This window comes from Semicossyphus pulcher, unplaced genomic scaffold, assembly GCF_022749685.1.
Source record: "Semicossyphus pulcher isolate SPU_LCO1_2020_fin unplaced genomic scaffold, fSemPul1.0.p SCAF_13, whole genome shotgun sequence".
Lineage (NCBI taxonomy): Eukaryota > Metazoa > Chordata > Actinopteri > Labriformes > Labridae > Semicossyphus > Semicossyphus pulcher.
Window position 1 is genome coordinate 17,388,823 of NW_027211637.1, and position 24,877 is coordinate 17,413,699.

General features: G+C 43.0%; 1 protein-coding gene across 2 annotated transcripts; it reads right to left on the bottom strand.

Annotated features, from left to right (window-relative positions):
• Nucleotides 1-4,122: 4,122 nt before the first annotated feature.
• LOC138589219 (protein Wnt-2b-A-like) lies at nucleotides 4,123-24,439 on the bottom strand. 2 transcript variants are annotated; one of them, XM_069659422.1, is made up of 6 exons: nucleotides 24,378-24,439; nucleotides 15,708-15,770; nucleotides 12,940-13,160; nucleotides 9,619-9,896; nucleotides 7,199-7,463; nucleotides 4,123-4,352 (listed from the first exon to the last, which is right to left on the bottom strand). In XM_069659422.1, the coding sequence occupies exons 1-6, from the start codon at nucleotides 24,413-24,415 to the stop codon at nucleotides 4,123-4,125; spliced, it is 1,095 nt and encodes a 364-aa protein (XP_069515523.1). In that variant the 5' UTR covers nucleotides 24,416-24,439. The 2 variants fall into 2 exon arrangements, with proteins under 2 accessions (XP_069515523.1, XP_069515522.1); XM_069659421.1 differs by lacking the exon at nucleotides 24,378-24,439 and having other exon boundaries at nucleotides 15,708-15,889.
• Between the last annotated feature and the right edge of the window lie 438 nt (nucleotides 24,440-24,877).

Below are 24,877 nucleotides of genomic sequence, written 5' to 3' on the forward strand. Positions count from 1 at the left end.
GTCCAAAGATACTGCAGCGATGCGCGTGTCAGTGTACCAGTTTGTACAGAGCCGGTGTTATACAAGTGGGCAACCTTTACATTTCATAACTGAACTACTATTTGTTCTGGTTCAACACAAAGCTGCTCTCTGAGCGATGGTCCCAGTCACATTCAATTGCATTGTTGTGGAATTAAAGGGTCTTATTTTCTAGCTTTTGACATTGATTCCATTGTTCACATTAAAATTGCACCCAAAAAAAACAGGGTAAATATTTTGGGAGCAATCAAGATGTCCAGACAAGCAAAGCGATTATCTTAATCACTTAATTTGGTGAAAAAACGTGATGCGAGTGCACCTTTAATGCTGATAATTACCTTAATACCTTATTGCACAAGAAAACTATGCATGCTCATCTACTGCAGGTCGAATAGGATTCCTCTTACAATTAAGGGCCTGTGTCCACTGCGACGTTTTTGTGCTGGCAGCTCCTATTTTCTACACAAAATCAATGCTGTCAGCTGTTTACTGTCACTGCGCTAACAGCGCTCTTAGTTGAAAACGACTTCACTCGTCAATGTTACTTCTCCCTCACTGACCAATCAAAATCAAAAAGGGGCGGGACTTCTAATGTCAACTTTGTCAACAACACTGGCAGTTTAACTCATTCAGCCAGACTCATTCAAGGGTGCAATTTCCAAGTCTAGAGCTGCTGCTAACGCCAGGACATGATTCCTTTCCATTGTTTTTACGTTTCCTTTGTAAAATTTCCGTAAATAAAAGCAAATATTAAGCATACAGAGCGATTTAAAACAGATGTCACAAGGGAAGCAGAAGTACCGCAATACACCTTTCGTATCCTAGTGAAACTGAGCGCAGGTGAGTAGCGCTCTCTGAAATTGAGGTCGTGGGTGCTGTCAGTGCAAAAAAAACGCCGTTAGTGGACACAGGACCTAGCTAAATCTCCCTCGCCCCCTCAGCACTGCCTGCCAGCTGTGAAGACTGATGGTTTGCCCGTGACACTCAACAGGAACGCTCTCAGCCTGGCATCCAGGACACAGATAGACTCTGCCACAGGGAGCTGGCACTAGAATAGTCTCAATGACTGGAGTTGCTTGATAATATTTTCCTGAGGGACAATAAAGCTTATCTTATCCAACACGATGGGCCTCCTGTGGCTATTCAAAGACCTCTTCATGGATGTTGAGAGCTCTTTTTGGGTCAGATGAGGTTCGTGAATCATGAGTTGCCTAATATTAGCCCACTTTGATTATAAGACCATGAAAGAGATTGCATTTTGATCTCAACTGTTGAATCTGAGTTTGCCTTTTTCCTGCATGAAGGTATCTCCACAAGGCAGATACCCTCCATTTCCTGTGTCACGGCATCAGTGTGTGCTATCAGGCCTGAACATGGCTACATCCTGTCCAAAGCCCTATCACGAGCATATATTGATTAACACAGTGTACAGGGTTTGAAGCTTACAGAAAAATATATGTAGGTACAGGATTGTATGGTGGCCCACAAGGGCAAACTCACTGCAAAGGCCTAAATGATTTTCATGAGGAGAAACAGGCTGCACAATCAGAAAAAAAATCCAGAACACACAAAAGTCTAAAATGAAAACAACAACGGACACGCTGCAAAAAACATGCAGCAGAAAGTTAAAAAGCCCATAAACTGCAAACTTTGCTGCACATACATAAACTAGTTAAAGTCAAAAACCCAGAATAGAAAAGTAACAAAAAAAAGCTGCACCAGTCATCACAATGGAAGTGCCCCAGGCCCGAATGGGGCGCAAATTGGAACTGGACTGAACAGAGTCAGCTAATAGTACCACTAGCTGCACAGCTTACTGATCTAACTAGCTAACGGCAGCTACACTTGCAGTGCAGTGGCAGTTATGATTAGCTAAGCTATCTTTCCATCAGAAACCATTTCTCCACTCAAAATGATCCAGTTTCACCAAAGCCAGAGATTTAAGCTGTGTTTCTGTACAAGTTAAAGTCCAACAGCGTCTGTTGTTTTGTGGTTGTATATACTCAATAAATTCTAAGCCGGGCTCCCTCTCTATCACGCTTGTCAATTTAGCACCCCCATACAGGCCTGGAGCACTTCCAATGTAAAGACTTGATATGCGTTTTTCTGTTGCTTTTGTTTTCTTGGTTTGTGTGTTTCTGACTTTGCATCGTTTATGTGTTTGCTTTTAATGCATTTGTTTTATTTGCAGCACATTTCCATTATTGTATACTTCTTGGTTTGTTTTGTGGTTTTTGAGCTTGCATTGTTTCAGTACTTGAAGCCTATCTTTTTCTAATGAAAATCTTTTGGGCCTTTGCAATGCGTTTGCCCATGTTGGCCATCTGCTGAGTAAAAAGGCAATGAATAAATGCTGCATCATTCAGCCTCTCCAACAACGTATTTTTTTTATCTTTGTGCGTGCGCAATATCTTTTTGAGTTCACATTATCAGGAGTCTCTGGGCTCTTATACAACAGAGACTAGACCTGGACGGAGAGTCTGGGGAGCAGAGGGGGCCGAGGCAGAGAAGATTGCTGGAAAGTATTCCCTTTGATAAGCCGGCCAAGAAGCCTTTGATTAAATGTGGTCCCAGCAGGAGCCCACACTAGGTCCTCTGTGGCACGACCATGTCCAATCACCAGCTATCAACAGCCCCGGGTAATTACAGCCATCTAGTCATTAGCCTGGGACCCACCTGGAATTCCACATAGCGAGGGGTGGGATGAGGCCAGCAGGGGTTGGGGGGGTTTAGTTTGGGCCTTTAATCAAACACTTCCCTCCCCTGGACTGATATAACGCACCCCACCCTGACTCACATAGAATCAGCCTTTGTTACTGACATAGATTGTATTATTACTGCCCCAGTGTCTCTCAGCTCATGCTGGTGGAAGCAGCGATGGTGTGTGTGTGTGTGTGTGTGTGTGTGTGTGTGTGTGTGTGTGTGTGTGATGGGAATAATACGGCAGCTTATGACAGCAGTGCAAAGGAAACTTACTCACAACCGTGCTCGGTCACACTGATTAGTTCTGCTCTATCTGCTAGTCTCTTTCTTGCCTTCTATGTTTTGTCTGTCTGAACAAAAAACAAAGATCACAGCATCATACTAATGCACCATATATTTCATATGAACATCTGTTTAGATAAGGCAATATACACAATGTTATACAGGCAAGCTGGAGAGCCGAGAAGTGAAATCTGTCTGATGTTGTGGTTATGTGTGACTGAATGACCATCCAGGCATTCTTCCTTTTCTTCTTCTTCTTCTTCTTTTCAGCCGCAGTCTGTTGTCTTACACACTGAAAACTGGAGTACACTGTCGATAACAATAGTGGGAGTGCTCTTCTCTTTCCTCGTGTCAGCCAATGTAGTGCAGTCTCATCCGCAGATGAGAATTGAAACAACACTTTACAATTTAAATAAATCACTTTAAACAACTTTTTGTACTTTTTACAGTTGCATTCAGAGTTCCAATGATGCATTCGTCCGTCTACTCATCTGGTGTCCATCTCCGTGTCCTCTCGTAGTCCTCTGCCTGGACTTCTGTTTGGCCACACAGAGCCAAACTTAGCGCTTAGATGTCCACTTCTCAAAGTGCACTTGTCAAGCTAGTCCCCAAAGTCCAACCAAGTATTCATTTTTTGTAAATAAAAGTGTATTTCCCCCCCAAAAAAGAAAGAAAATTATGTGATTATATGAAGTTGTTGTAATAATACTGGATACGTTTTAAGGCTCAGTTAATGTAAAAATGTGTCTTTATAGCATCATGAAAGCAGCAACTATTCTTAACCCAGTACCACTCGCTAAAAAACTGCCGCCTGGACTGACTCTTTAATACAAGCCCAATCCACCCCCAAAGTGTTCACCGTTCATCATGTCATTCCAGCGGGACAGTCACAGGCTCATTCACAAACAGGGGCTAACGGGGATTAATTCATATTGATGGGTACTGAATTCTAGTGCTTTCACAGAAACTGGTAGAAAAGCCATGCAATGATGAACCGAGGTGGGCGCAGGGGAGGGCGGAGACGCAGAGCACTTTCGGACAAAAAAACGTGTTCCACAGGACGTCCTGTAAAGGGGAAAGGGGCGGGGTTGCATCACAGGGGGCGGGAGGGGCGTGTCCTCAGGTCTGGTCCAACCATTCGGCTCGTTTGGGGGCTTTGCAGGTGTGTATGTCCACAGCCTCCTCACAGTCCTTACACTCCACGGCGCAGCACCATTTGAACTTGCACTCGCACTTGGTGATTTGCTTGACTCTGGTGGTGTCGTAGCCCCGCCCACAGCACATGACCTCGCAGCCGTCGGTTCCGCGTGACGTCTTGTTGCAGACCCGCCCAGCCGTGCCCAGGGAGCCTGGACAAGAGTAAAAAGAGTTAGTTTATAAAAGCTAAAAGTTATCTGAAGACAGCTTCTTTCAACTGGTCTTTTATGTTTGACTTCTTTGGTAACTGATAAATTACACATTGGTCGAGACTATAAAGAAATATTTTTGGTTTTGTAATGTTTACTTGACAAAACAAGTAATTTGAAGATGTCTAAACCAAACAATTAGTTGATTATTCAAGAAAAAAAATCAAAATCATGCCCAGCCCAAGCTGTTCCACTCGCCACTGTTCAATCAGATCTCCAACCGAGGGTTACTTTCATTGGGTTTAATGAAAAAAATGAAACATGTTCTTTGGCTACTATCCTAGCCAAAGTAACTAGAAGCTTTACAAAGTGAAACAACACAACAAGTTAACAAAACTGCAGCTCTCATGAAACGTGTCCAGTGTGGAAGTACATTTATCACACGTAAAACGAACTCTACTCAGAGCGCTTTTACACTACATGTCACATTCACCCTTTTACACACGCATTCAAACACTGTTGACAGAGGCAACTATGCAAAGTGCAAATCTCCAATCAGGATTTAACCAGTCAAGCTCATTTAAAAGGCCAGTGTCAATTTGGGGTTCAGTGTGTTGCCCAAGGACACTTCAGCATATAGACTGCAGGAGCTGGGGATCGTGTCGCCAACCTTCTGATTGGGAGGCGAATGAGCCACAGCCGCCCCTGTTGCAACTTAATCCCTCCTGTTATCCATCTAAACTCTCTTCTAATGTCACCTTTATCAAAACCGTTTTGGCCTCCCTGTCCATGTAATAGCGTGACTGGTTGTGTTTATGATGCATTCGCTTAAGGTTTACAGACTGGTAAGAGTAAGAATACCTCCCATTATTGTGACTTGGGAATGTTCAATCATTATACAGAGAGGGTATATTGGCACCATTTCAATAGCTACAATGTTAGTCTTTCGGATACAAACAAAGCTGAAAGACACCACTGAAAAAGCTGAATACATACTTTTTATTGTTAAAGATACATAATCTTGAAGATTTTCATTTAAATAAATGTCTGTTAAGTCACTATCTCTCCATGAATGAGGTAACACAATGGTGATTGGCCTTTACATTTGCAGAATTATGGACTGGGTGCTTTTCCAGTCTCTGCAAGTATTGTGCGTAAACAGTCATCTACTATGGCTGAACAAACAAAGAAAAGATCGATGACTACAGATACAACTTCAAAATAAGTAAAAGAAACAAATTTGACACTCAGATGAAGGCAAACAGTCTGAAACGGAAGGAAAATCAAGAGTTACAACCGGAGCCAACCGTGGACGTCCCATATGCGACACTGTTTGGATATCTGGGAAGTGTGCACCCGCAATTACCGTTTATCACCATGGGTGCCACCAAAGATTAAATCATCTTTAATAATGGATTTTATTCAATGTAACTTTCACAAAGTAAAGATTTCATAGATGTCAAAATTCTAGATATCTCTGAATTGTAGCTGGGATGCTGAATTTAGTTTTTTCCCTCCCTGGTCATTCAGAATTCTGGTATAAAAGATTTAATGTGAACACAATATTAATCCAAAGCATGGGCTTGTGGAAATGGTGTTTCTTGAAGACAGCTCAAATATAAATACTGAATAGAAAAACATTAGATTGTGTATTTCAAAATGTACCACTTGGTCCAGGCAAATAGAGTGAACCTGAGGATACACTATCAAAGTTGTATGTGTTGTGTTGCATTAACACACATTTCACTGACTTCAGGTTGTTTCAGGTTGTTTATCTCTCTCTATTTGGTTCTATATTTGATCTGCACTAGCCTATTATGGCGCTCACAGTTGTAGACTGTTTAGCAATGTTTATGGAGTGTTTAGCGGTCTGGCTATTACCTAATGCTGTGGCATATTGTCTGTCTTATGTGAATGTCATCCCCACAGAGATTAGTGCTGGTGTTTCGTGTGAGAAGCTCCCTGTTTGAACTGCTACCTATCACAACAAGCTGCCCGTAGAACAACAGACCCACACACACAACTATGCAGTGTTGGTAGAGTGGCCTATAGTTACACTGCCTTTCCCAAGCCACTGCTCCCTTTGAAGCCACTCTATGTGTGTGTGTGTGTGTTTGTGTGTGTGTGTGTGAGGGTTAAATGGACAGTGGAGCGTGACAGACAGACAGGCTCTCACACTCTGAGGCCCACTCTGCCCTCGAGCTACGCTTAGTTCAGACAGACAGAGAGGGAGAGACTGTGACAGACAGAAAGAAGTGATTTTTTTTTTTTAAATTAGCTGCTTGTGTCCCTAGGCTGTGGATTCCTCTGGGAAGGTGAGAATGAGGAGGAGGAGGGATGAAGGGACGGAGTGAGAGGGAGACAAAGGGAGCGAGGATGAGGAGGAACTGGACGGAGCTTCTGGGTGATGTCAAACATCCTAAAAGTTTGACAGCGATCAACCAATCAGAAAGAGTCATAACTGTTTAGGTAACATGTAAAGGTTGATCAACCCATTCTCTGACCAGGAGGTTGTGTATATGTGTGTAGATGTGTTTGTGTGTATGTTGACAGAGACTGATAGAGGTCAGGTGGTCACACAACGACCATGCCCAGAGGGTACAAGGATATTAGCTTCCACAGACATCACACGGGAGGCCTGCTGTGTTATCTGACCACCTCTACACACACACTGACATTCACACACACAAACACACTAGTCATGCATGAACATATACACAACATACACATAACATCCCTAAAACATAACACAGTCGGGGCAATCCATCACCATGCATGAGAATCTGCCACTCTGTCTTTCAGTCATGGCCACCTTCTTCTTCTTCTCCTCCTCTTTTCTGCCGTCTCACCTGCTGACTTGTCTTGTAGGCAGTAATCCGGAGAGTTCTCAAAGTAGACCAGGTCATTCTTGGTGGCCTTCCTGAAGGCTTTGTTAGCCACAGCGAAGCCCGTCCCGTCCTGGTTCATCGTCACCTCGATGGCCCCGTTGTATTTCCTCCTCAGGTAGTCGCCGGTCTTCCTGAAGTCTGACATGGCCATCCAACATGTCCGCAGCGTACATGAGCCGCTCACCCCGTGACATTTACACTCCAGCTTCATGAATCGCTTGACCGCCTAAAAAGCATAGAGAGGAGATTGAGTGAGTGTTGTATTAGTCAGTATAAATGTTGGTATCACATGTTAACATCTTAACATGCAGGGCTAAGGCAGGGATATTGTAATCATCATCAAATACCCAGTGTGCACTAATTGTACGTCGGGTGGTGTCTCGTCTTGCATGTACATTTAGGCATCATCTGCAAAGGTTTTGAGATAAACGCCTATCACTGAGAAAGTTCCCCTTAGTCCAATATGATTGAGGTCAATGTTTATTTTTATATAATAGTTGCATTAAAATTCTCTCTGCTAATGTCTTCGCAAGAAATAGTCCCAATCAAGTGAAGGGACTTTTAGTGTTGTGACAGCGGAGTCTCTGCCCGATTTAGAAATATGGGACACAATTTCTGGAAGGAGATGTAGCTGTCGAATTCTCTAATTTTGTTTCGACGCTGTGAGCACCTCTCGCAAAATACCATTTACTTGAGTTGGCATGGCGATAAAAATCTCTAACCCCATTATATATTAAGATCTGTATCTTGTAGATTTTATTTGTATAAAGGAAACCACATATGCAAGGTGCAAATGTACTTCAGTCCGTACAAGCTCAAAATGCAGCCGGGCTACCTTATCCCCTCCCCCATACCCCCGAACAGGGCAGCACTGATTTGATGAAGGTCTTACATTGAACCCTTCTTGTTTGCTTTTTTGTAGAATTAAATCAGATTGATCACTGATACACATAATCACAGATTACAATTAGTTTAATATTCAACCTGTAAGCCTGCTGGCCACACTAGCGCCATTCTTTATTCCTCTCTAAGCAGACAAGTAAATATCTGTTAATAAATAGTGCCCACAGTCTAGTGAGTTAAAAGTTCAAGTTATAATGATGATTTTCAGTTAAACAGTTTTAAAAAAGTCTGTTAAGTCATTATCTTTTGCAGATTGAGTCAAAACAGTGGCAACACCGCGTATGGTCCAATGATGAAGGTGCTTGCGTTAGCAGTATTCTGTGTTCAGTTTCACAAAGTACACTTTGTGTCGACATTCCTTGGAAAAGAACATAGACTGTATAAAAAGATGGACGACATGACCGCTCCCTAAGAGTGAAGCCAAAACATTTGGAGCGCCCCCTGGTGACTGGCTGCAGTATAGGTCATAAAGCCCACCTCCTCTATTTAACAGATGGGACATGAGTCAAACTATAAAATCAAAATACATGCCAAATCCATTTTTCTCAAACATAGTTTCTGTTGTCTAGTTTTAATTAGTTATTTGATGCTGTAAAAAGGATGATTGACAGCTCTGTTGACAAATACGGCTCCTGCAGCAGATCTGTTCCGGATTAGCAGAGTAGAGGAGGAATGGCGAGAGGAGACGTAACTGAAACAATCACTACAGTCTTTGAAGTTTCCATATCTGTGAACGTCTGCTTCAGGCCAACACAAGACGTTGTTCTGCTGTTAAATAGCTGATGTGCGGTTCCACCCACCGATCTCTACTGCGCAACTCTGGCTCCAAATGACGTCACCATTGCAAGATGGCAGCTCCCGTCACGGTGGCTATTTTTGCTTCAATTTCGTACAATTAGAGCAGATGGAAAAGCTTTGCCATTTATATATACTGTCATTACTAGCGGCATCCATCACCCAGCAGTAGTTGGCTGCTGTGTTGCTAATGTTGCTCATCGCCATAGGAGATGCCCAACACAACAAAACTGAGACCTCCAGCTTGTTACATTTATATTTCAAGGCAGTTGCGTTAAAGAGGGTCAAAAACAGAGCCAATAAACAATTTTTAGATTTTCAGATTTTTAACCTGAAGAGATAATTACAGATCGATCGAATATGTAATGTTTTCCCACATTAGAAGAATAGTTTGAATTTTTAATTAAAAGTTGCTGCCTAAACTCTGTTTAAAATCCATATCAGTAAGGATGCTGGTGGATTGGCCAGACCTGATCTGGAGATGGTCTGGCTTTCATTTAGATTGGATTCCAAATTTGCCATGAAATAAAATCCATCTAAGCAGCCAAACATAGAGTTTCAATCATTAAGCGTATGGAATTAAGATAAGATGCTTTCAAGTGCATATATGCTCCAAGATATAGATATATTAAAACTAGAGTAAATGAAGCTAGATATACCACGCAAGAAAATATGTGTCTTACTGTTCTGCCGCAGCGGTTGTTGTGTAGGTTCATCAGCGCCCGTGCGTCTCGGACCGTCCTCTCTTTGGCATCTATGAAGGCTTTGGCAAACTTTATCCCATAGTTGATGTTATCACTACATCCCCCCCAGTCGAACTCTCCTTTCTCATCACTCGACCGTCCACGTTTGTGCGGGTCGCAGTTACACATCTTCAGCTCCCCCTGGCTGCAGGCACGTGTGAGTGCATACACCACTCCTGCTGAAGAGATGGCGTAGACGAACGCTGCTTCACGACTGCCTGAGAAAGAAAGAGAAAGTAGAGTTTAATATAAGACTATTTTGTTGGATACAGGAATTGCAGTTGCTTATATCCTACAAAACAGTAGAGTCAGAAGACCTTGTGAATCCATAATGTTAATATGAGCACAGATACCCATAATTCCATGAGCAGGCCTGGGTGTGATCCATCAGGACATTAAGGTGCAGCTGACGGGAGCATATCAGGCCCGATGTGGAGTATAGCACAGCTCTGTTTAAATATTATCATGGAAATAATCCTAGCAGCGGGGCTCTCCTCTGCTCACATAAATTGTTTAAATAAAGACACAGTGATACCCCATTAATCAGCGCCAGGTTACGTCATGACTTTGTTCCTTACGACTTATCCATTCTGTGGCCAAAGACATGCAGAGAATAAGATGCAGAGTTTGCTCACAGCTGCTTGTAGTGACTATGGAAATAAATGCCCCAATAACAACAAGTGGCCCCTGAAGATCCTTGGAAAGCAATGCTTGGGAATGTGACAAATCATCCAAAGAACTCCAGCTATTTTTGTATCACATTTAATGAGGCTAGTTTTATCTTGAATCAAAATCCTAATCATGCTCCCCCAGATGTTAAACTCTTTTTACTTAATCTTTCCTGAAGCAAAGCTCGGTATAACACAATATCTCTTCACGTAATGGGCAGCCTGCTGCGTAATTCTCTGAGCACGTGCAGCTCCCAGGGGGATAAACCATTAGGGCCTGTGTCCACTAATTGTGTCCTTTTGCGCTGGCAGCACCCACAACCTCAATTTCAGAGCTCTTCTCACTGGCGCTTACTGTTGCTAGGTTCAAAAAGTTGTCTGGCAGCACTTCCGCTTCCCTTGGTAGTGACCGTTAAGTCTGTTTTAAACGGCTCTGTACGCTTAATATTTGCTTCTATTCAAGAGCATTTTAAAAAGGAAACAAAAACAATGGAAAGGAATCTTGTTCTGGCATTAGCAGCAGCTCTACACCTGGAAATTGTAACCTTGAAAAAGCGAAATTAGCTTGACCTCCACCATTGTTGTTGACAAAGTTGATATCTGAAGTCCCACCCCTTCTTGATTTTTATTGGTCGATGAGGAAGAAGTGACATTGACTAGCACGGCGGTGTTCCAAAGGTTGAACTATTTTCAAGAGAGAGCTGTGAGCACAGCGACAAAAAACAGCTAATGCCGAGAGCGTTTTTGTGCTGAGGACGCTGAACTGGTTGGTTTTGTATCGATAATAGGCACTGCCAGCGCAAAAAGCGCCGTAAGTGGACACAGGCCCTTAAATAAGACCCTTTCCACATAAGATGTGTTTTTTCAGGGTGACATATCAGATGCATCCGATGCCCACACATTAAAAATATTTAAAGTTTTGAGTTTAGGCCATAGCAGCCAGCCCGAGCTTCTATTCTATTCCTACACAGGGCGGAGAAAAGCTCTTAATTTAGTTAAACTGTGACCTGAAGCATCTTTGTATTGCTCTGCAGCACTGCCAACATGGGTAATCACATAGCAGCACAGTGACTGAATGCATCGTAGCTGCAGTCTTCTGACACAGAAAAGGGGTGGACGCTGCTGTTCTGTGGATGTGCTGCTTTTGCCACTCAGCCTGCGCATACAGGATGTCTTACTTTTAATCTTATTTTATATCAGGTAGGCAAGCAGTTGCATGTTAACTCTTTTGAACTATTTTTGCTTCTGACCATGCTTGTACACATAATTTATCAAAACATGAAGTTCCTTTCACAGAAATGTTTGGATGATGTCGCAAACTATTCCATAACTTCTGAAATGTCTTGGAGTTGTTTAAAAAGGTTTGAATGAAAGAGACTACAATCAGAAAAGTAACTGATGTCCTGCCGAACATAACCGACAAAGGATGGGACGCTGCTGTATCTGAAAAACAAGATATGCTTCTCTCCCTCTGCAAACCAGCCAGGGCCAGAAGCGTGCGATCCAACCTGCGCGCTCTGTATTCGCTGGAATGTCTGATTCCATCTTTGGGGTGAGGAGAAGGGGGCAGCGGGTGCTTTGGAGGGGGATGAGTGTGGGGGAGGATGGAGGAGGGCATTGCTGGTCATCGTTCAAACCTGCGCTGTTTGTCTGACAGTGAGAATATCTCTCTAAATATTTACATCTACATTACTGTTTATTCATTTCCAACACACACACACACACATGCTCGCGCAGCCTGTATCTCCATATCAGCTCCTTTTTTCCATGCACCGTTGGCCCCCACACATGCTTAGGATAGAAGAGGGAGTGACGTCATACTAAGTCTGTGGAGACAGGCGTCTTATTTTGTGCAACCTGAGCCCAGATACACTACAATTAAATGTTTTAAATAAAGCCTTGTTCGTTGCTCAAACAGAAATAGAGCCAAGAGAGGCTAAAATCCACGACGACTAACCCCTAAAATGTAGCATCATAGAGTGATTCCTTTTACAGGTTGCATTGCATGCAGGTGCACCACTGTGTCCATACTATGCAGCAGTAATGATCAGCAAAATAATGCGTGGACAGCTCATACAACAGTCATCATTTCATGTTGCATGCAAAATAAGCAGCTTAATTCCAGGCACAAAAGTAGATTTACTATCTGGTGACTTCCCTGACGAGCTCCTGTCCCTGTGATGTTCATGAATCATCAGTTAGAAAACTCTTCCAAAAGAAGAATTATCACACATTGGTGGCAAGCATAGTTATGCATGTTGACATACATGCATGCATATATGTATATAAATGTCAAGTTTCTGTTAGAGGTCTGGCAGGAGTGCAAAAACAAAAATAACGATAAGCTCAGGTCTTGAAGCCTGTGTGTTTATTGATGAGGCGTAAGGCCCTACAACAGTCCATTAGCGACTATAAACACGGAGCGCCAGCATACGTGAGCACGAGAAGGAAATAGCAGAGAAAGAGCAGAGCAAGGGGAGAAGGAGAAGAAGAGAGAGATAAGGCGGTAAAAGTGAAGAAGGAGAGTGAGAACGAGGAGCGAGATAGTAGCAGATAGGAACAGGCCAACATGTAGACACACACATGGACTTACTCCGCAGCAAGACACGTCCAAACACGGTGTGGTCGCGGTCCAGCGTGCTGCAGTTCCAGCGATGGTGCCTGAACTGGTGCTGGCACTCTCGGATCCACTCCTTGGTGCCCTCGCCGATGGCCTGCATGATGTCCGGGTGGCGCTGGCACAGTTGCCGCTGCTTGTTCACCAAGCCGGGGATGTTGTCGCAGATGACACGGGCGCCGAGTGCACCGATGTACCTGCAGAAAACACGAGGGAACATTTGAGCAACTTGAACTAAATCCTCGCTTACATCGTTTCGAATGATTCATATTTGGGGTACAGCTATGATTTATGATAGATTGTGATTTACTGGAACACATAGCCAGCCTCATATGTCTTTAAGTTGGTGAGTGTCGTTAAGGAGAGCTGCAGTAACAGTCCTCAGTCAGAGTTCACTACACTTAACAGTTTAAGGTTTGCGAGCCGGAGGGGAGTGGAAACCATTTACTCCGCTCTCCAAATAAATAAGCACTTAACCTCTCCCCACATGACCCGTGTGTGTATCTGTGTTTAAATGTCCCCCAACGGGATAGTTGAAATCGTGTCGTCACAAATCAGAGCACCAAGTCTGGGGCCTCCAATAACCCTGTCAAACTAAGACCCCATTTACTCCTCTCTGTCTTCTGCCTGCTCGCTCTCACTCTCGTCTTACTCAGAGATCTCCTGTGTGCTTCTTCCAATCTTTCTCCCTGCTGTAATAAAAACAACTCTTACGGTATCCTTTCAATATAAATGCTGTACTGAAATAAACTCTAAACCCAATAACGTGCCCTCTATGTGCGTGCGCAGCTCGGTGGCTGCAGGGCTGCTTCGGGTCAGCAAAGGGGAGGTCGGGGAGCGTGTAGCTGTGTGGTCGAGTTTTTTACGAGGCCAGGTTAGAGGATGGAGACTCTCTGCTCTGCTCCCCAGAGTGGGATTAGAGGAGAGGTATAAGAACAGAGAGTGCTCATCAAAGGAAAGAGCCAGAGCAGCAGTTCACACTTAACTCTCTCTGAGAGTCGGGAGGACTTGTGGACTTTATAGGACAGTAAATCACTATCCACAGGTCTAAAACAACATGCTGTAAAGCCTGTGGCTCTACTGTGAATCATAGGAGACACACAAGACAGAGGCAATTAGGGAAGACTTCTGATGACGCAGCAACAACTACTCATATATTGTATCAGTCTTTTTTTCAAGCTTTATTTGATCGTACAAAACCCAAAACAATAATAATAATCTGATCATTTTCTTTAGCTTGAGCATCAATATGTTCTTTAACTTAAGTCCTAGGATTTTTCTAATAAATGTGCAGTTACTAACTGACTTAATGCTCTTCAAAATCATTGTTTAAGTCATGTACTAAAATGGAACTGGGCCATAAAAACACAAGTCAATTTTGGCACAAACATACACCCTAGTGTTCCCGTTCAGACTCTTTGACAAAACAATAGAAACTGTAACCCCTCTTTATATACTTGCTGTCATGATAATAAAATGCATCTGTTAACATGTATTAGAATTACATCATACATGCTTTTCCATGTTTCGACAGAGGCTGAAACATCCGCAGTCTTCCCTGCGACCCTCCCTGCTGAGGCGTAAGATCTGTGCACATCATCACCGACTGTACACCCACAGAAACCTGACAAACAGTCAAATACTGTATCTGCTGCACTGAAATCCCCTCAAAGCCAATAATGCCCAGCTAAAGCCTCCACGCACACTCTTCCCACTACTCCCCATAACTGCTTTTAATCTACACAAACTATTAGGCATTCCATCACCCCCATACCCGCCCACACACAGACACTTCTCCTATAAACACACTCTCACACGCGGACATGTTCACGTATGTTACTGCGCAGGCTATGAGACATTTTTTCACCCCTCACCTATGCTCTACATGGCTGGTTTTGGGGTATTTTAGTGAAGTTGTATTTGTGTGTGCGTGTGTATGTGTGGTACCTGGCGAATTAATGACTGCTCTGCCTTGTTGAATGCAGCCTCCAGCTGAGCTGAACACGCGCTCAGCCAACAGCGCCGACATAAATTACGTTTATCGCTCCATTATTATTGCTCAATATGGCAGGCCAACAAACTGACGGAGAAAACGCATTTTAGAGACACAATCCTGAAGACGCTTCAGGCTCACCAACTCGTAATTTAGCTTATTTTCGCTATTAATGCTCCAATGATTTTAAATATATATTTTTTTACTTTAATTTAATTAGAACAGAAAAACATATAAAGAGTTTTTCTTTGCAGTCATAAAAATCAGAAGGCAACGCACCCATCCGAGACGAATAATAACCTCTGAAACTGTTTTAATGAACCACAGTGCGTTTAGATTATTTACCGCAAAAACACAAACTGGAGAAAGACTTGAGAAACGCGCTGTAAATGTAGTGATTAATTGGAGCGGGATTTTGCTCTTGGAAAAGGGTTATTAAACTAATAATAATAAGTTAAATTCGATGACAGTTTAAGTTCCTAACGAAAACCCCAAAGCTCGGCAGTAATCCCAGCTCCGATTCGAATGATTAAAATCACTGATTAATGTTTAAATAGTGATGCATTCACTTACCGCACATTAACTGTTACCCCTGCCTTAATCAACATAGTAACAATAATAATAATAATAATAATAATAATAATAATAATAATAATAATAATAATATACGGCTAATAATAATAATATACACATTAATCTCTCATAAATCACAAAGGCCTCTAAGTGTGATGGATGCAGACAGTGAACTCACCACCATGAGGAGTCCACCCGGGGCGTCACCAGCAGCAGCAGCAACACACACGCGCAGTAAATCCTCGAGCTGGCACCGGGGTTTTGGCATGAAGAAGACCGGGATGAGGGTCTGGCTCTCGGCGAACCACAGCTCCGAACCCGGGCTGCCCGAAGGCTCAGAATCCTGTTTAACCCCAGCATGGCTCTGCGCGCAATTTTAACCACCAAAAGTTTCCCCCACCCCGAAAAAATATCAGATTTCAGATGAAAATTTCCAACTTTAACAGACAGGGTTTGATGTGCAGTGGGTCAGCAGGTGGGCCTCATTATCCAGTGTGGATCCATATTAAGCGCGCGACTGTCAGGGGTGTGAGGAGCGCCTTTTCGGTGCCATGTGCGCACCAGACTCTGCGCTGAGCACCTCTGTCTGCCGACAGGAGATTTACCTGACGAGACGAGCAACAAGTGTTTGCTTCTTCCACCTCTCTTGTCAGCTCCGCAAACACTTATCCTTATTCTTGTTGTCTTAGATTAAAGGCAGAAATAGGATCCGAATCACAGCTGGAGCAGAAGGTTGGCGGATGCGAGACGCGCTGTGTGACTGTGCTGGGTCGGATGCTCGCGCCGGACCTCTCCTTTATCAGTGCGCTGTGGACAGAGTCAGAGCTGGGAGGGGGAGAGAGAGAGAGAGGGAGAGATGAGGGAGGGCTTGTTGCTGACAGCTCCTCTTTCGCCCATTGGGCAGATGCAGAGGTTACAGAGTTTGACTAGGAAGGAGATATTAAAGAGGGATGGATGGAGAGAGGTGCGCTCGCTTTGGTGCGTGTTGGAGGAGTGAGGGGTGAATGATGCTGGAGTTTATGTTACCACAGGCAGAAAACACCTACTGCACCCTGTTTTACTACCCAGTAAAACCAGATAATTAAATCACGAGAAATAATCACAACACTTTAACCACCATTTTGACCATTTTGAAATGCAGCAAAATAAAATAATTTACATGTAAATAATGAGAGAGGTTATGCCCTGTATACATGCAACACTATGTTGGAAATGCTAATTCCTACAGTAAAGATATACTAAATCCGAGTGTATCCGTTTTTCACATATACATTATTTGTGGTAACATCTATTGTGTTACATATATTGTAGTGTCTGTTACATGCATTTTAATTAATTATAATCAACACTATTTTTTTCAGTGTATACCTGATTGTACTCCTACTCCTCCTCATGCCTGTTCCTCACATATTTCCCTCATAACCTCGGCTAAATCTGGCACACCTACATTCAATTCCTATGAATAAAGTGTGCTGTTCTCAATGTTCTCGATAATGTATTAAATTATTAAATGTATTAATCTTATTTATGAATAGTTATTAAGTACTCATCCATGCAGAATGCACCACCAGAGCTCAGCAGAAATGAAAGTCAGAGAAAAAAGCGGGGAATGTGGGACGGGGAGAACAGAGCCAGAAATCGGCCAGTGGAACAGCACTATGGCTTAAATATGAACCACATGTGTAAGAAAGAGAGAGTGCTGAGACAGCGCTCAAATAAAGCACAGGCACACACACACACATTGTACATAGTCCCTGGAGAGCCACCATCCTTACCTCTGTTCCCATGCGTGTGTGTTCTCATCGTCAGGTTGTCTTTATGCGTGGCAGTGAGCTGTTGTCAATCATCAGAATCTCTGATTCTCCTCTTTGACCTTGAATGGCTCCTGACAGATTGAAATGCCTCCTGACACATTAAAACCTACGTTCAAGCATTCAAGAACCTTTCACCAACTCTAAAACGACTGTTTGACTTCTTTACAGGCTGGATGCCTTCACACAGTTTTTACCAGCGTAGACTTGGACTTCTCCGGGGAAGTTGTGATATTGGATTACTTGATTCAGCTGACCTAGTAGTGTTAGCAAACAAGTAAACAAATCAGGAAAATCCCTATTGGAATTGAACCTATTAGAGTTAGCTTTAGCTGCCGCGAACTGTTATTTCATCAAAAGCTTAAGAAAACAGTTCTAGTGTTTATGCCAAAGCTGCAGTTGAAGCTAAGCTCCTTTAAGAGACGTTTATATTTCTGCTTACAGCTCCAGCAGGCAGGCTGCTGTCAGAATGAGACAAACAAACACCCTTTCAAATGTTTTCAGAGACAGGCACATGCACTACGCACAGACTGGAGAGGGTACAGGTTTGCGAGAGGCCGCGAGGTGAGGCAAAGAAGCTAAGCTGTGGTGAATATTTGCGCGCCGCAGCTTAGCTCACAATTTTCTGCTAAATCAAAAGGAATTAGGGAAGCACAAACACGGCTGAGTTATGCTCCCTCTCGTGGGGCTGGAGTTGGAACAGGCTTTCTCTCGCTCTCTCTCTACAGCCTGTGAACTTGACCCCAGCTTTCTCCTCATAAACAATAACAGAGTCGAGCGCCTTCTTGTCAGATGGAGGAAAAGTTTGCCCTGATGTACAAAGTCCAATCTGGCAGCCATCTCCTCAGAGGAAAAGTACTGACAGGAGTTGCTGCATTCGAATGCTGCACTGGGGTGAAGGAGGGATAAAAGTGAGATTTACAGAGGCAGCGGTTTTCCACTAATCCAATTGATTTCTGTGTTGATACATTATAATCACTCAGGATTATTTCTGAGAGGAAAGTTGCATGGAGAAAAAAGGCTGAATGAACGAGCCAGAGGCATGCACTCAAGGTGGAAGAGTTGGACTAATGGCCCAGTAATGTGTCCCCTGTGGGGGTTATGCTGTGGGCTGTCACCAGTCAGGCAGGCCAGGGATGAGCTCAGCGTGTATTCCCATCCCCTGGCAGGCTGGAACAGGGAGGACAGCCTGTTGTCGGAGCTGGACCAGTGCCCATACTGATGGGACACACGGGCAGACTTAACACTGAGGGGACATGAACAAGGGACAGGTGGAGGAAGGACAAAGACAAAAAGGAGATCAGGTGAAGCAAGTTTAGGAAAGATGTGGAGCCTTAATGTATCCAACATCATTTCATGAGGACAGAAGGTGCTTCCGATCATACTTCCTGTCCTAAACAATGAGTGAAGACCGGGGTCATTGTCGAAAGAATCAGGGGTCACTCTTGGTTGGGTCCTCAGTGTAAAAGTTTGATTCTCTGCATGCCAAGCGCTGTCCCCCAACCTCCTTTCTTTTTTCCCTGAAAGTTTCCATGATAAATATTTCAACTTAATTCTTGCTGGAAGGCTTACTGCAGATGGGTCTAATCCTCTCATAATATCTGCTTGTTAAGTAGCTGTGAGGATAAAAGACCCAGGCCTGAGTGGCTGTTTAAATAATCATCAGCTGAAAATCCAAAAGCATTATCTGTAAAGCTAATGAAAGGTCAGAATACAACACAGACCCTAAAAATACACCGTCCTCCAGGGACACACAAGCCACAATATGCGTGTGAATGTGTGCGCGCACCATTGAACTAGATCTGTGATAATTTATTGTCCTGTAAATATAGATCTGCCGACAGAGATGAGCTGCCTTCAACAAACACAGCGCCGCTGGAACTCCACAAGCTTGTGAAACGTTTGGCTGGCAATCAAAGAAGGTGTCGGGGGCCGGGTGTCAACCACCTTCCACGGATGTTAGGGGTGCAACGAAAGGTACTGCATGTACACCGAGAGAAAGTTTGAGCTGATGCAAAATGCTCACACACATCCACAACTGCTGCTACAGTATGTTCTCTTACATTCCCCCCATCATGAATAGATTTTATAGCTTCTGCATGTGAACACACTAAGTGTACTTAAATGTGATGGTGATAACTCTATTATAGAATGTTTACCGGGTTGCAGGAGGATGCCGTCATGCTGGACAAATTCAGAGTATGCGCTCACATGAACGCACACACACGTAGACGCGCACGCAGAATGTGACTGTAGAGCAGGTGATGCGGATGACATCAAAGGGAAATCCGGGGCAGCATGGCCTCTTTGACGTGCAACACATCTCAGACACTTCTTAGGAAAAACCGAGCATGCTTCACTGGCAATACAAAGACAATGATACACAGTGACACAGTCACACAGACAGAAATACTCAGGCAGACATCATTCATATTTAAGGGATAGACTCTGATAAACAAAGTCCAACTGCTTTCATTCGCTTTTACTCTTAAAATATTTCAGAGATGAAATGTTAAAATTGAAATGTACCTCTATGGATGCCGGTCATCTGTACAGCACAGTGTCTCCTTGCTCCCTCTTGGTGGAACTGAGTTTGTGCTGAGTAGTTTCCTGTTTTAGCAGGGAACTGTCTGTGTGGCGTACACAGCTGGTCACATGGTGGCTAGCTGAGGTAGCATAGTCAAGCCTGAATCAGTGAATTGACCTCTGAAACAGCGTCCGCCTTTACTTTTTCATACACAGAATAAGAGCCCTGCTTTAATTCAAGACCGAAACATTTGGGAGAGCAGTTACTCGTGTGTTAACGTATAAGAGCGTGTGAGTAATTTCTTCAGGAGTTGAGGAAAAAGTGTAATTAAGTCATTGTAATTAGTCCTTGCCAGGTATATTTGTCATGTTGGAAGCCACAGCAGAAAATTAAAGACACAAACACACATGCAAAATCTGATTCCCACAAGGTTTACAATTTTTGGATTTAAATATAGGGAGGGGGTTTTGTGTAAGCACTTTTGTGTTTATGAGTGTGTGCAAATGCAGATGAAAGCAGAAATGAGAGTTATATGTGTCAGAGTTGCTACTTGTAATCATTGCTGTCTGTCAGCAAACTAATGCCATAATGCCATGCTGTCAAAAACTGTTGACTGACAACATGAGACTCAAAGCAAAGACATAGCCATGCACGTACAGAGAGCATTAATGGTCTGCAGTAAATACACGCCATGTCTTCAGGCGTGGATCGGGGGTCCATAGTTTGTGACATTTAATTTCAATTTCAATGCATTTCATATTTGGTACAGCCACACCTCCTTCCCCTTTTGGGAGTTGTGAAGTGTTGGACTTCACCCTGGGTCTTCCCTGGATAAATTAGTCTCATGATATATTATATATTATATGATTTGATCCCATTCTGTGAACTGTCAGGTGGAGATTTCTATTGTGGAAGCTTGAAATAGAAAACAAAGTATTGGGAGGGAGACTCATGACAAGGTTGCAGCTCCATCTCTGAATATCTCATTTTCTTTTTGTAAAAGGGGGTCATCATTAAACTTTCCAATGTGGAAATTTCTTTACGTAACAGTTCACCTAAATATTTCAGTGTAGTCTGGTCCCATTTTGAGGAAAATTTACTTGCTGATGTTTAGGTGAAGTAAAGTTTAAATCTGGGTCTAATGAACATTAAGTTTATGTCCTGCATATATACCCAAAATATCCAAAAGCTTCAACAGTCCAGTAAATAAGTCTGAAGGTTCAATTGCCACATCATCAGCATACAACTCAATCCTGTGTTTTTCCCCAGTTATTGTGATGTCTGTTATGCTGTTAGTCCATCTCAACCTGTTTCATTTTCAACAAAAATATAAGGGGCTTTTAACGTTTGCTTGCTTTTTATTATAAATTGTAAATCTCCTTACACTTCACAGTTTTTCCCATTTAAACTGAAAATAGTTGAAGAGCATAAAGTAAGACTTGTTTTTGGAAATATGTGGTTAAAAAGGACTGTATGACATGCTTTCATAATTTGCTTGATTTAGAACAAGAGGAAGATCATTGGTGAAGGAGAAAAGTATTGGCCCCAAACAGCTTCCCTGTGGTACACCACATTATCACTCTTTTAGATTTGAAAAACTACCGCACTTAAAAACTATTTATGCTCCAATTCACCAAAAGCAGAGCTGATGTTTAGTAACGATACTCCCATTAATTTATTATTGTCAATATATTTAAGGCAGTCATCTGTAAGTCATCGAATGCTGTTCCTGTCGAGCGCCACTATCAACAGCCACACTGAAAGTCAGTAGTTAAAAACCATCATTTAAAAGAAACATCTTTCCAGCAGTTGGCAGCAGACTGATTGGCCAAACATTGACTGTTTGCACCACTAAATCCCTCTCCTGCATTTTTCAGGACAGGAATAACCTTTGCCTCACTCTTACACTACATGTTGCCTTCACCATTTCACACAGCCTCAACTGATGGCAGAGCCTGCAAAGTAACAATCTGCCCATCAGGCTCTAACTAACCACATTCACACACATTCACACAGCAATGGCTATGCCCTCAGGTGCAATTTGGGGTTCAGTGTCTTGCCCAAAGAGACTTTGACATGTAGACTGCAGGTGATCGAACTGCCCACCTTCTGATTGAGGGATGACCCACTCTACCACTTAGCCACATCCATCCCTAGCTGAAGATGAGGCAAATATGTCCAGTCAAACAACACGCCACCAATTTTAAGAGCTTTCCATCGAGATTATGCTAATGATAAATATCTAAATAATTAATAACCTTTTTCCTCACTGAACGTCTCAGCCTAGACTCTATTGTGCTGGTTTTATGAGCCCTTTGTGACCTGTAATGAGGGTGGCATAGACCTTGTGGTTGTGGCTTTAAGTATCCTGCTGTGGATATTCTGTGAGCATTCACACCGTGTGATTGACGTCGCAGTGTGTAGTGAAAGTTGTATGGGCTACCTGGTGTTTAAGGTAGAATTCCTCAGTGTGGGCCATTACGGCCCTTTGGCAAAAGTCTTTGTGGTGAGGGCTCGAAGTTGTAGAAAAGGTCCCTCCACGCCCTGAGTGATGAGAGCAGGGTTTAACCGGCTGCAGGTGCGCTCAAGACAGGCGAGTAGGGCCTTTGAAGTAGAAGCCAACTGGGACCCCAGCCCATCTCTGACCAGCAGCCAGCACAGACACATTCGCTTTCAATTAACACTCTCCCTTCTTGCCCAATCGCTGCTCTTTTTCTCTCTGATCTTTTTCAATACTCATCTATGTGACTGTTCAGAAGACAACAGCTGAAAAGCTGCTGTGCAGTAATATAATATGCCATTTGTCGTTAATAGTAATGAGCTGATAAATTCACTGCAATCACGATGCCAGGATTATTTTTCAGAGGTTTTTTGACCATCGATGTGCCTGTTTTTTCTCAGCCTGTGTGAGAGAAAGTGTGCGCTCAGTTCTTACTTCACCTCTCTCTTAGGCCTCTTGATACGTCTCAGGGCCAGGCCGAGCATCCAGAGAACTGTGAGTCCTCAGACCTCTGACACCCTGATCTATTGTTTCTCATTTATCTTTCTCTTATGAAATCCCAGATATGCTCTCTCTCATGCCCTGCCATCTGAACACATCCTGCCTCTAGTACTGCTAAACAAGCTAGAAAGCCATACCAGCAGTATAATTTCAAGATATTGCGAACGCTTTTGCGGGTCATTGGCTGCTTTTATTTGATTGTATTTTCACACACGTGTGTATGTCAGCATGCATGCACACATCTCATTAAAGAGAGTGAAAAAGAGAAATAAATGGCTGTTTCGATGGTAAGCTCCCTGGAGGCAGCTACATCTGGCTCCTGTTAGCCACAAGCGTATAAAAATCAAATGTGGTTTTGTCCTAGGCATTCTGCACTAAAGACACCCCCCCCAACCAAAAACACACACACACACACACACACTGGGAGGTACGACTCCAGCATGGTGGTCACCCCCACCAGTCCCAGTCTCTCCAGTACCAACCAGAGTGAACTCTGCAGACATCAAGGGGCTCAGACAGGGACTAGTACTGCTGGCACAAACACTAACAACAACCCATACACTGACTCTATACAAAATATGAAACCCTTAAAACCCTGTGGATACCTGTCTGCAGGGCCTCTGCTCATATGTCTGAGTGAGAGTGGGGGATGTTAATAACAAAGTAAAAAGTAGACCTCGTAGGTTATTTTGTGACAGAAAAATAACCACAGAAATAACAGTATTTTTTAGTACATTTTACAATACAGAAATCACACTTTATTTTCAAATTAAAACAAGTTTACTTTAAGTATTTCACTTGCAATTATTCCATCTTTGACGCTAAAACGTGTTTGATTTACTGAAAAAGTTAGTAGAGTAACAGAAGAATTATTTTGATAATTAATTAATAATTAACAGTAGGCTTACTAAGAATCTATAGTCATGCTAGCTAGCAGCACTGTGACGCTGTGCTTCAAATGAAATGCTAACACAGGCGAGCTAGCATGCTCAGAATGCTAGCATTATGATTGTAAAGCAATATCAAGTTTATACCATGTTTTGTACAGCTAAGTTTAGCATGCTAACATTAGCTTATTAGCAATAAACATGTACAATGTGGGCAGATGAAAATGTAGTTAGTTTTCAAGTTATTTGGTTGTAAAGTCAAGTATTGGACACATAGCGGCATGCTAGCATAAACATGCAACAATTCATTTATCACAGATTTATTGAGGAAATGAGAAAAAGCAAACAGACACAAAATGATGTTTTTTTTCCTCAGTGACTTGCACCTCTGACACGACTCCCTGTGTACATGCTCTATGACACACTTTGAAATTATGTTAATCTGTGCTACTGTTCTCAACAGGGATTCTCCAATGAGTTCATCAACAGGATGTAAGAGAGAGTTTAAATACAACATAAACAGACACTCATGGACAAACAAGTGATTAGACTACATGCTACATGCCAGACGTCCAAACAAATCAGCGTTCACTCGGTGACGCATGGCCGCGCAATGCTTCGCTGTGATGCTGACTCATTGATTTGAAGAGTCATCCTCATCGTTCCTGGTGATAGTGAGATCACTGACACACGCTTGAACCATGTGCTCTCGTGTCTTAGTGTGTCATCACTGTGTAATTGGTTTAGCAGTAAACAACAGCATTAGAAAGCGGAGGGGTAAGTTAATTTACAAGGCTGCCGCATCTTTTCACCCACAGAGACTGAAGTTTAACCTAGTTTCTTTAATTTTCTGGGGGTCAGATGGCGTCTAGATGTCACTGAGGTCAAAGTCAGCTCATCCTGTGTGTTCCTCGGAGCCCGGCAGGCATGTCTGAAAGACTGTAGCCCTGTGAGTCTGTCTCTGGCCTTCAATTTCCTGCCATGTTAAACCCCGGACTGAACATCTATCTTGATTTCATCTTGGGTGGGATGGACAGCACTCCAATAATTTTTGTTTTATCAATTTCCCTATGTAATGTCGGAGTAATATCACCAGTATGCACACATGGTGGTTCAGAGCTT